The sequence below is a fragment of the Myotis brandtii genome, unplaced genomic scaffold (genome assembly GCF_000412655.1).
Source record: "Myotis brandtii unplaced genomic scaffold, ASM41265v1 scaffold196, whole genome shotgun sequence".
NCBI classification, from domain to species: domain Eukaryota; kingdom Metazoa; phylum Chordata; class Mammalia; order Chiroptera; family Vespertilionidae; genus Myotis; species Myotis brandtii.
Genome location: NW_005357311.1, coordinates 3,027,497 through 3,040,151, shown reverse-complemented (window position 1 = coordinate 3,040,151; position 12,655 = coordinate 3,027,497). Strand labels below are relative to the sequence as shown.

General features: G+C 41.0%; 1 protein-coding gene across 1 annotated transcript in view; it reads left to right on the top strand.

Moving 5' to 3' along the window:
* The window catches only part of SLC16A9 (solute carrier family 16, member 9), a 32,218-nt gene extending 27,435 nt beyond the window's left edge, over nucleotides 1–4,783 (top strand). The window contains exons 4-5 of the mRNA XM_005865110.2: nucleotides 1,142–2,059; nucleotides 2,704–4,783. Of these exons, the coding sequence (XP_005865172.1) occupies nucleotides 1,142–2,059; nucleotides 2,704–2,882 (1,097 nt within the window). The 3' untranslated portion in view covers nucleotides 2,883–4,783. The remainder of the gene's footprint in view (nucleotides 1–1,141; nucleotides 2,060–2,703) is intronic.
* Nucleotides 4,784–12,655: the final 7,872 nt, after the last annotated feature.

Sequence of the window (12,655 nt, the reverse complement as noted above, 5' to 3'; positions counted from 1 at the left end):
TAAAGTATGATCCACTGCTGTAGCCAGCTTGGCTCAGTGGATGGAGCGTTGGCCTGTGGACTGGGGGGTCCCAGGTTCGATTCCGGTCAAGGGCATGTGCCTTGGTTGCGGGCACATCCCCAGTGGGAGGTGTGCAGGGGGCAGCTGATCGATGTTTCTCTCTCATCAATGTTTCTAGCTCTCTATCTCTCTCCCTTCCTCATATTTTTAAAAAAGTATGATCCACCTATTTACCTATTTTTAAACAGTTCTATTTATTACTCTCCTGCTTTTTTAGGTGACATTTTCCAATGATATTTAAATTTTAAAATACTCAATTTTTAAAAAAGTTGAAATCAGAACACCGCTAATTAATTCGGCTGATGTAACATGAGGTTCCAGTATGTTTAGTGTGATCTATGCTTAAAAAAAACACACCCAGAAAATCCAGGAAAATTTACTAGGCATACTTTGTGATTTCCATACCCTATCAAATTCCACTTTACTCTTTTCATAGTTTAGTAATGTGAATCATTATATTCTGGTGATTTAGCAATGGATTTGAACTATCACACCATGACAAATATCCCATAAAAATTAAAATAATTTTACTAAAATTCTTCAGCTCAAAAAATAAAATATGAATATTTACTTGTTCAAAGGGAATAAATATATAGCTCAAATAAATATTATGAGCCTGGCACATAATAAGTGCAAAAAAAGTAGTTGCTTAAGGTATTTGGTACGAATATGGGCTCCAGGATTCAGAATGATTGAGTGTGCCTCCTACTTATGCCATTTACAGCTCGGTGGCCTGCGGCAAATTTCTCAACCTTTCTAGCCTTCAGTCACCTCAGGTACAGGTTGGGAATAATAATAGGACCTACACAATGTGATCATTATCAGGATTAAACAAGATCATGCAATGTGCAGTGTTGAACACTGTCTGAACTACAAATGCAATTTCTTAAAATAAATATACTATCAGTATTACTATTATTGTTGTTATCATCACCTTTCATATTCTTGCAGTGATTTTTCATATGATGGCACGCCCGAGTGCCAGTGGAAAAAAGAAATTGCACTGCGGTACCGATAATACTTGTCCCGAGAGCCCCACGTTATAAGAGATTAAGATTGAACAGTTCCGTTTCCTTTTCAGGTTCAAGTGTTGGACTTTTTATATATGCTGCTCTGCAGAAGCTGCTGATTGAGTTCTATGGACTGGACGGGTGCCTGCTGATTGTGGGTGCTTTAGCTTTAAATATATTACCCTGCGGCAGTCTGATGAGACCCCTCCGGTCCTCTGATTGCCCTTTGCCTGAGAAAACAGCTCTGGAAAATGTACCAGACAGATACTCCATTTACAACGAAAAAGAAAAGAACCTAGAAGAAAGCATAAACATCCTTGAAAAGAGCTACGGAGGCGAGGAGACCTGCAGGAGCACGCTGGCCAACGGCGACTGGAAGCAGGACAGTCTCCTTCATCAGAACCCAGCAACCACGGCACACACAAAAGAGACGGAAACCTACAAAAAGAAAGTGGCAGAACAGACATATTTTTGCAAACAGCTTGCCAAGCGGAAGTGGCAATTATATAAGAACTACTGTGGAGAAACAGTGGCTCTTTTTAAAAACAAAGTGTTTTCGGCTCTCTTCATCGCTATCTTTCTTTTCGACGTCGGAGGGTTTCCACCTTCATTACTGATGGAAGATGTAGCAAGGAGTTCAAATGTGAAAGAAGAAGAGTTTATCGTGCCTCTTATTTCCATTATTGGCATTATGACAGCAGTTGGCAAACTCCTGTTAGGGATACTGGCAGACTTCAAGTGGATTAATACTTTATATCTTTACATAGCTACCTTAATATTCATGGGCCTGGCCTTGTGTGCAATTCCATTTGCCAAAAGTTATGTCATGTTGGCCATTCTTTCTGGGATCCTAGGGTTTCTTACTGGTAATTGGTCCATCTTCCCGTATGTGACCACAAAGACTGTGGGGATTGAAAAATTAGCCCATGCCTATGGGATATTAATGTTCTTTGCTGGACTTGGAAATAGCCTTGGACCACCAATTGTTGGTAAGATATTTATCTTAAAGTCACCCATTTTACTGTTCTCCTTTGTGACTTCCTAGGATATAGAATTTCGGATTGTAATAATAGCACAGATTTGCCCAAAATAAATCTGCATGGGAAGTGTCATGATAATGATTTATTCAAAATCACTCTGCTGCCCTAGCTGGTTTGGCTCAGTGGATAGAGCATCGGCCTGCGGAATGAAGAGTCCCGGGTTCGATTCCCATCAAGGGCACGTACCTCCATTGCAGGCTCAATCCCTGGTACAGTGCTTGTGGGAGGCAACCAATCGATGTGTTTCTCTCACACCGATATCTCTCCTTTCCACTCGCTCTAAAAATCAATGGAAAAATATCTTCGGACGAGGATTAACCACAAAAAAAAATCACTTTGCTATAGTTGCAAAGCCAATGTTCTTGCTCAGGGATTTGTGTTTATTCTTTATTTGGGAGGAAACCAAAATGCCTGTTTATTCTTGTCCAAATTTTGAGAAATTCTCCTTTTCTAATTCCCAGCAGGCCATCTACTTTGAGAGTAGATGGAATATATATTCTAATACTAACTGTATAAAATTGATGAAGTTAGAGTATGGGCTTCATATTCATACTATTTATATCAAACTCACTTTTTTCTTCCTCTCTCTCCAGGTTGGTTTTATGACTGGACCCAGACCTATGACATTGCATTTTTTTTCAGTGGCCTCTGCGTCCTGCTGGGAGGTTTTATTCTGCTGCTGGCATCCTTGTCCCCCTGGGAAACACGCAACAAGCAACTCCCCAAGCCAGCTCCAGCAGCCTTTGTGTACAAAGTTGCCTCTAATGTTTAGAGCAATATTGGAAGGCAGTATGAGACTGTTTCTTCAGAGAAAAATTACATGGTGGCTGATGCTGACTGATTTTTTAAAACATATCCTATTCTCTATGCAGCCTCTATCTTCTGTATTTTTTCTCCCTCATTTCTCTTTTCCCAAGAAGCGGGACTATTCTGTATTGCTATGATTCACGAGTTCTTGACATTGTAAAAATTTTGGCCGGCCTCAGAGGACTTTCTGTGTGTAGAGAAATAATTTCTCTGCAGACTCCATTCGTTCCATTGCAAGGCACCCAGAGGGGGCTCTTCTGTTTTAGACCTGCAGGCAGCATGATGAGATATGTGTGCTTGCCGCTATGGACTCTTCTCTACATTAGATGAGCTAGTGAATAGAAGACTTTGAGCCAGTCAAGAAATGAAAGTAGTTACTAAGACAGGATTAAGAATTGCAGTGGAGCAAACTGATCATTTTTTTTTTAAAAAGACATTTTAAATTACAGTCACCGGTTCTAATCATTCTGTTCTATTTACCTTGATGAAGCACCCATCAAGCATAAGGTGTTTGCTGAGATGCAGGCGATCTCCAAACGGAGGAGTAGTCACTATAGCCTTTCTTCATGGTTGGCCGCTATAACCTCTCTTACTTTTGTCTGTCAGCGTCCATTCAGCTGATGTTTCCCAGGAAGTGCTGATTTTACCTATTTCCAAATTGGAAATGCATATTTAAACCATTCCGTTCTGGCAAATGGGAAACATCCATTTGCTTCGGGCACAGTGAGGACGAATTGCAAGTCCTTGCATATCTTCTCGGTTTATTTGCTATTATCAGATTTTACCACTATCACATTTTAATTCAAGGGCAGAACTAAAAAGTGTGTTTGTGTGTTTGTGTGTGTGAGTGAGAGTGTGTGTGTGTGTGTGTGTGTGTGTGTGTGTGTGTGATGTTCTAAGTCTGTGTGGGACATGGGAAGGGGAAAAGGCAATACGAAGTTGATACCCTGATTCATCTTCATTCATTCTTAAGAAAAATGTTCTGGATGAAAATAAATGTTTAATGCATTGACATTTTTCTAAATAAATGTTTTTAAAACTTTTGTATGCATCCAATTCTTCTATAGGTCCTTTTAAAAAAATACCACTCTGAGAGACTTTAATTCTGTAGGTCTAGGCTGTGGGCCAAGGATCTATATTTTTAATGTGATTCTGATAACACAGCCGGGGTTGAGAACGACTGTTGTAAAACTGGCAACACAGAAACATTTATTCTCTCAACTAAAACAAACAAACAAGAAACCATTGAGGTGATGAGTTTTTATAAATAGCCAAGTGTGATTCTTTAAATAGGAGGCACTCTTCCCATTGTGCCAAAATTGTTTTTGTTTTTTTCATTTCTTTTGAAATACATATGTAAGATTATTTCATACTTCTATGTTGCCTTTCTTCTAAGGCACCTGAAGCACTTTATAAGCATGAATCCCCACAACACCTCATTGAGGTGGGTAAATAGTGCTTTTCTATGCAGTAAACCTGGGGTATGGGGAGTTTCATAACTGAGTTAATCCTACTCAATAAGGAAATAATGGGGCTCCAAAGTGCCTTGGACTTCCGCTCCATACTCAGACTTCTGGAATTTCTGTACCTCATTTTTTAGTTACTGTCGAGGTTGGTAGATAAAATGAGTGACATTTAAAAAAAATTAAACTAAATGTTTTTGTGTTGTAAGTTCCTTTTTGCCAATGGTATATTCAGAAAGTCCAATAACCTGATAAAGCTTAATGTTTATGGCGTCCCCACATTCGTCAATGTTGATAATTGTCCAAATGCCTCTTTTCTATGTCTACTAATGTCATCCAATGCGTGCATTATCCATTGTCTAGGGAATGAATTTTAATGCACAATAAAATATTTTTTGTTTTATATCAGTTTGGTTGCTTTTTCTCTTCTTAGCCAGTCCCCCTCCCCACTTCAAAATTATGTACAGTGACACCTCCCTTGAATGTAAACACAGAAATTACCTGCTAACTACTTCCAGAATTTGATGGCGCTGAAACCTGCTCTCCAACATCCCCCAAGAAGTCCCGGATTGCGAGAGGGAAGTTCTCGGGTGATGCACCCTGGAATCGGGTTCCCTCCTCTCTGGTTCCGGGTGCATCACCCAAGAAGCGCAACTGCCAAGTCACCACAGCTTGGTAGCTCCTGCATTGAGCGTCTGCTCCCTGGTAGTCATTGTGTGTCATAGCTACTGGCCGGTTGGCTGGTTGCTTAGGCTTTTAAATATATATATAATGAAAATTTTGCTAACTGTTGAACTGACTTGAGCCTGGGATTATTTGGCCCCAAATTACTGTTTCTGTCCCCATGAGAGGTTTAAATACAGGGACAATTAGTGTTGTTTTGCCTCATGACCAAAAACAAATTCCTGACTTTGATCGTTCATGATAAGCACGTGTGGGGATGTCCTGAGGGAGGACGCACAGATTGTTACAAATTCACCCACAGTTCAGGAAAAACAACTTGAAATGTTTGTCTGACTAACGGGTGACCCCTGGCCTTCGTTTCTATGAAAGTTACCTCTACTGCATTAAGTAAACTAAGACAAGCCATTCTGGTTGGGCCTGTTGGGTGGCAGGTGCTCTGGATGAGGTGGGAAGTCATAACCCCCTTTGATTCTACAGCACTGACTGCTTTTATAAAAGAGCTTTCTTATCTGATATCTCATTTGATCCTCATAACAAGCATGTGACATAGGCAACACAGATGATGGTCTCACCATTGTAGAGAAGAGAACTGAGGACTCCAGTGGCTGAGGAATTGCTGTAGGGCACAGAGCTGGAATGAGCACTTGGGACTTCAGTCAGATTCTATGGGCTAATTCAGCCCTATTGCACTTTGCTCAAGTGAGCAGCAACCAAGATCTGCCCCCTGAGTCATGTCTTCCTGATAATAGGAAGGAAAAGGGCAGCATTTAGCCCTTACCGATAGCGAGGTGCTTCAATAACCTGAGAATGCCCTGCTCTGCCTTCGTGTCTGGAAGTCATCAGCTCTGGCCTGAGCTCTGCTCTCACCTCTTGGGACCTTTCAGATTGTCTGTTTTTCACAGGTTGTATCTCAAAGACTGATGGGAGGTGACAAGCCTATCGGGTTGTACGGGATGACATCTACTTCTATTAAAATCAAGTGGAGCTCCCTTTAAATCCAAGGGATTAAAGCATGAGATGAAATAACATATTAGATGAAATAGCAGGTGGCTCTTCATTTTGTGTTCCTGACATTATATAACTTAGCTTCCATTTCCAAGAATGTTCCAGAACTAATTTTAGAGAGTGCAATTCACATAATAATGTTCCTAGTCAAAACAAACGAAATACATCCATATGTTATGTTTGTATGGGAGGACATTAAAGGGGAAATTTGGAAATGAGGTGGTGAGATTGATCAAGCTGAATTTTTTCTGAAAGCTGATTATTCCTCCTTTACGATGTTATAATGCCTATAAAAAGGCATCAAGGTGAGATCACAAGGATCCTCAAGCAGCAAACACATACTGAGTGTCTGAGAGTTTTCAGAATGTGGGGCACTGGTCTGATTACTGATACACAATAAGGTGCATTTACATATGACAGGTTAACTTCCAGTTTTCTAGCTCTGGATGCTTAACGGAATTACTAAGGACATCCCAAACTCAGAGGGGAGAAAGCCCAGATGGAAATTCTTCCTATACCTGAAATTGGAGCCCTGACAGCCAAGTATCATAAGATCTAAAATGAAGGAAAAACAAAAATACTGTTGAAAAAATGGCTGGTGAAACCACACATAGTCTTAGTGATCTTCTGCTGTCCAACTATAAGTGTGTATCCAAAGAGGCATGTGGGGGTGGAAGAGAAGGGTAAGAGGACTGCATGCCCCTTGGAGCCCTCAAATCAAACAGGCTTCCTTTACAGGCGTGAACATGGGTTTGCTGAAGAAGTTTTGATACAGCCACTCTCATATGCTCAGGATGACAGACATGGGAATAAACTATTCATAGACAATTCAGCAATATCAGAATTAAAATATGCATAGCATTTGATCCAGCCACTTCACTACTAAGAATTTACACTAGTCTTGTAGATGTGTTAAAAAGTGCACACAGTGATCACCGCAGCAATGTTTGTAAGAGAAGAGCTGGAAATGACTTCCATGTCTAAGAAGCGGACTTGCTAAATGCACTATACTATATTGATATAAGGAATTACTGCACAGCCACTGAAGACAAGGATAGACTGAGTGCATTGATATGGACTGCGTTTCAAGACATAGTTTTTAATATATTTTGTTGTTGATAGTATTACAGATATCTCCCATTCTCCCCGCCCCCTTACTTAAGACATATTAAATGAAAGTGTAGGGTGTGTGTGTGTGTAGCATGTGGGTATTGTATGTGTAGCAGTCAAGATCCCATCAGGAAATGGAATTTGCCCCAGATAGTTCAAATGTTGGGACTTTAATGAAAGGACTCTGGGCAGAGGTGTGGGCAGAGGCACCTGGACACTCGCACCAATGGGAAGCCTCTACCACCCTATATTGGAAACTGTGGTTCCCTTCCTTGGTCTCCTTTTCAGGGCTGATGCACCCATTCCCAGTGGCTGGAAATATCAACTGTTGTTGGCTCATAGCAGACTGTTCCCTGGGTTGCGTTCAGCTACAACAGCTTCATTCAGGCTGCACTCATTCCTGGGGTTGGCTATGGCCAGTGACTAGCTGATGCAGGGATAAAAGAGCCCAGCCCCCTTGTCTCAATTTAGGACAATTCTGAAGGGCCATCCCAGCTCCAGAGCACCCTGTAGCATCAGCTAGGCCTCACTGAACTGTATTTCATGTTAGCTTCTCCTGGCCAATTCTGCTTTTCTCCTTTCCTTACAGGTATATCTCCCAAGAGCATACCTCAATAAGCCATCTGCATGCACCTCTCCATCTGAGTGTGTTTCCAGGAAAACTAGTCCAAGGTACATCCCTGGAGCTGAAGGGCTGAAGAAGATGGAGCCTAGAGTAGGGGCTGCATGCAGGAACTAAAGGTATGGAGGGATGCAGCTACCACCAGAAATATGGGGCCAAAGCAGAGGAAGAAGAGGTACCCAAACTTCTATATCGTCCGATTCTCCAACACCCTTCCATTGTCTCTCAATGGACAAACTAATTGGAAACCAGCCAGCAGGGGAATCTGGATAATAAGGTAAGCAGGGACCACCTCTTGGGGGCAAAGAATCGGACATAAAATGAATGGGGAATGTGAGTGGCAATTCACTTATATAAGCAGGAGGGACATATAAATACTAGTACACATATACTATAACACACATAAAATGTGCTTGCTTATGCATAGAACATTTCTGGAATGATCCAGAATTAAATATGTGGTTGCTTCTGGTTAGGGCCACTGTGCAACTGGGGAATGAAGGATACTTGCCCTTCATTCATTTTCTTCTGGCCATTTGAATATCTTTTATACATGTACGAATGTGTTTCATATTCTATTTGAAAAAAATTTAAAATGAAAGTATTAAGCTTCTAGGTAGAGAATTAAGGAGAGAGGTTGGAATGAGTGACTGGTTCCTTCATTTATGGATAGTTACTAGGTGCCTTGCATTGTACTCCATGAAGACCCCTCCTCTCCAGGAATTTACAGTCTAGTACAGAGGGTGACAATAATGCAATGAGGACAGTGCTATAAATGAATGAAGATGGATTGCAAGCTACAGTGGACTAGAGCAGAAAGTGGGTCTCAATCTCAGCAAGTCTTCAGCATATAGGAGAGAGCCAAAGCTGAGGCTGAAATACTGAGAGTTCCACCTCAGTTGGCCAGTAGGATTCATTCAGGATAACGGGAAGATACTGGATAAGTAATGGCAAGAAAAGGAAGGATTTTGTATGCTGTACTCACTAGTTTTCGTATTGAGAATCCATGGAAGATAAGTTTTGGTTTTTTAATTGAGATAAAATTAAGTGTGCAGTTGATGAGTTTTGGTAAATATGTATACTTATGTAATTACCATCCCACCAACATTTCTATCACCCCAGAAATTTTCCTTAGTCCACACTCTCTGGGGTAAATCACTGTTTATTTATATCACCAAAAATTAATTTTGCCTTCTCATGAACTTCATATAAATGGAAACATTTAGGATCTACTCTTTTGTGTCTGACTTCATTTACTTAACATAATGTTTTTGAGGTTAAGCCATGTTAACTTTGTCAGATAAAATATAGGATGCTAAATTAGAATTTTAGAAAAACAACAAATAATTTTTAGTAAAAGTATGCCCATGAAATACTTGGAGTTGTATTTTTTTAAATAAATCTGATAAGTCTAATCTATAGTGTTGTGTTTTTAATAGTCCATTAAAAAATGCTGAGCAGTACTTTAAAGTATGAATGCACCATAATTTGATAATTTTTCTCCTGTTAATGGATATTTAGATGTTTTGTGTGTTTTTTTCCTTGTTGTTGTTGTTATTACAAATGAAGCTGCTGTGGATATTACTGTACAAGTCTTTTTGTGACTATATGTTTTTACTTCTCTTGGGAGAAATACCTAGAAGCAGAATTGCTGGGTTGAGAGGTAGAAAGGCATTTATTTTTTGTTATAAGAAACTCCAAGTTTTTCATTATATACTCCACGAAAGAATTCTGAGCAGAGGAGTGATGTGGTCAAATTTATATTTCAGACATTTCCCTCTGACAGGAGATGGTACATGTATATCAAGGAGATGGTAGGAGGGAGGGGCAAGACTGGAGGCAGGGAGGCTGTAAAAGGCCATTCAAAGTCCAGATGAAGATGACAGATAGTTGGGTGGTGGTGGAGGAGAGGATGATAGAGAGATCTAGAAGGTTGGTTGACTCAATAGGCTTCTTAATGCATTATCAGTGAGAGGTAAAGGAAAAGGAGAAGTCTGGTTGTATGTATAGCTTTCCTGACAGGTCCTTGCTGAGAATTGGTAGGGACAATATCTGCTTTATACACTAAGCTACATGTAGAACGGTGTCTGAACACAGTAGACTACAAACCAACATTTTGAAAAATATATATTTTATTGATTTTAGATAGAAAGGGAGAGAGAGACAAAAATATCAATGATGAGAGAGAACCATTGATCAGCTGCCTCCTGCATACCCACTACTGGGAATTGAGCCTGCAACCCAGGCCTGTCCTCTGACTGGGAATTGAACCGTTACCTGTTGGTTCATAGGTTGACGCTCAACTACTGAGCCACTCTAGCTGGGCTACAAATCAACACTTCTTTGCCCGACTGTTATGGCCCATGCCCCTGAGGGGAAAATCCTCCTCCTCTTCTCCTAGTGGAAGCAGCTGGGTGTCTGGGAAATAAGCTCTATGCAGTCAGATGGGCGAGCCATTCCCTCCACACTCTGTCACCTCCACAGCAGTTGTTATTAGAGCGTTGAGAGAAAGCCCTGGAACTGAGTCCTTTTCTTGCACTTCAGGGAAAGCCTAGCTGTGGCTGCCCAGGTGTTGGACCACAGGTCTGATTCCCTTATTTCTGTTTAGCTCTCTCCCAGGGTGCAAAGTAATCCAATGCCTGTTCTTTTAAGCCAATAAGGGATTCATTACTGCTGAGCCAGAGCTGCAATATCAGCTCTTCTTCCAGTAATCTAGATGAAAATGGCCTCATTTCCAAGGCCCATTGTTGCAAAAATTATATAAGAGCTATAATCCCAGAAGAGAAAGCTGGTTTATCCTGTCTCCTAGAATTTCTGAGTCAAATGAGAGCTTGGAGAGACAGACATCTATAAATTAGAAACAGAATTAACCAGAGTCTGAAGAACCAAGTCAGATTGAGACCTTGAAGCACAGAATGAAAGTGACTTAGTCATTTTATTCCATGAGGATTTCTGACAAAATAGTTAAACTTTAGATCCTAACTTTCTACACTGTGTAAACCCTTCAGAGATTTCCTGCTCTTTGTTCTTCCCAAGTAGCTTAACCCCCAGGGGAAACTGACCTTGGAATCTCTTGGGAGAAGTCAGCCTCCTTTCTGATGTGGGAGGCTGACCTGCAGGGCCCCTACTTGGCCTCCTCACACCACTTAGGAGTTTTTGCATTTCTCACCTTAAGCCAATATATATATACAAAGGACATATGTGCAACATGTACACATTCATAAGCTCACAGTACTGAGAGGAGGGAATAAGGACTGGTAAAGGTTGTTCTACTACCCATGAGCTCATATTCTACTTGGAAAGAATGACATACAATTAGAGCACAAATCGATACATGTCATGATAGAGATGAGTGCAAGTTTTATAGGTGTGGGGAGATGCAAAATATTTGTCCACTGGTAGTCACTACGAAGTCTGTATTTCTCACCAACAACCATGGCCTGGTGACTAAGCGGGTGCCAGATGGACATGGGACATTTGCAGGGGGCCAGCACTGATGCCAAGAATGACAACTGTCCTGTGAGTCCAGGCCCTATCTGGGAGTGGTGGGATGGACACAGGGAATGAGGGTGCTGACTGGGTGACAGGCACTTCAGGCCTGATGGACAGAGCAGTCAAGGTCATGGGGACATAAGGACGGGTTGGGGTACTAGGGTAGGGTTATCATTCCATTGGGATCAAAGTATTTCAGTATCTTAAGTGCTATCTCGTGCCCTGTTCCTAGAGCATCAATATCCTACAGAAAAACAATGCAAGTTCACATATTTAATTTTTTAAAAATGTAGGAACCAAATAAAAGTGTGTGTTTTGGGTTGCAGGTTCATTCCAGCCCAGTCAGGATGCTCATGAGGCAACCAATCAATGTGTATCTCTCACGTGGATGTTTTTCTCTCTCATTCTCTCTCCCTCCTTCCACTCTCTCTAAAAGTCAATGGGAAAAATATCCTTGGGTGAGGATTGAAAAAAAAAGTATTTATTTGAACATAGGAGGGATTACAATCTGGGGCATAGGTTCAGGTAGCAACCTAAATTTTGCTGCAAATGGAACAAAGAAAGACAGGGTTTATAAAGGGCAAAACCACACGAAGCAGTTCTCATGAGGTCCTCCATGTCAGTGAAGGTTGTTGGCTGGGTCAGCTGGGATTGGTTAGGACCATTATGAAAATGGAAGATGCTGGTTATCAAAATGGATTGGTTTCTTTCAAGGTGAGAATGCAAATGGTTTGGTCAACATGATGAGGAGAAACTAACGACCATATATGTCCACACAACAATCATTGATCCAGGATGTTTGCTGTTCAGCCGTGAATTGTTTAGCAATAGGTCAGCAACTTAACCAGAGTTCCAAGACCTGAGACGGGAGACTTGGTAGGCCCTGCTTCCTCACTGGCCTCCCGATTCCATTTTAAACGACTCTCCGTTATCAAAAGTGAAAAGAAACAGGGAGGATTAATTTTTATATTTTATTTTACCCAATAGATCCAAATTGTTATCATTTCAACATGTTATCAATATAGTTGACATTTTTTTGAAATCCAGTGTGTATTTTAATATTATAGCCCATTTCTACTCAGAATGTACCCAACAGCCACTTGTGAATACACTATTGTCAGTGTAGGTCTAGAAAGATAGTGGGAAGGCCGTCCTCTTTCTCTCTCTCTGATCCCTGGCTTTTGGGGGAGGTGACTTCCAGTTGTCTAATATTTCCTGGGGGGTTTCCTTCACTGCTTATCCCACCTGAAAACACACACAGCCCTTAACAGCAGGTGAAGAATATATAATGAAGACATGGTGGGTTTTTTCAGCTCTGAGGTCAGTTACATTAATTGCCTGGCCCATTGCTTCGTTCTGGCT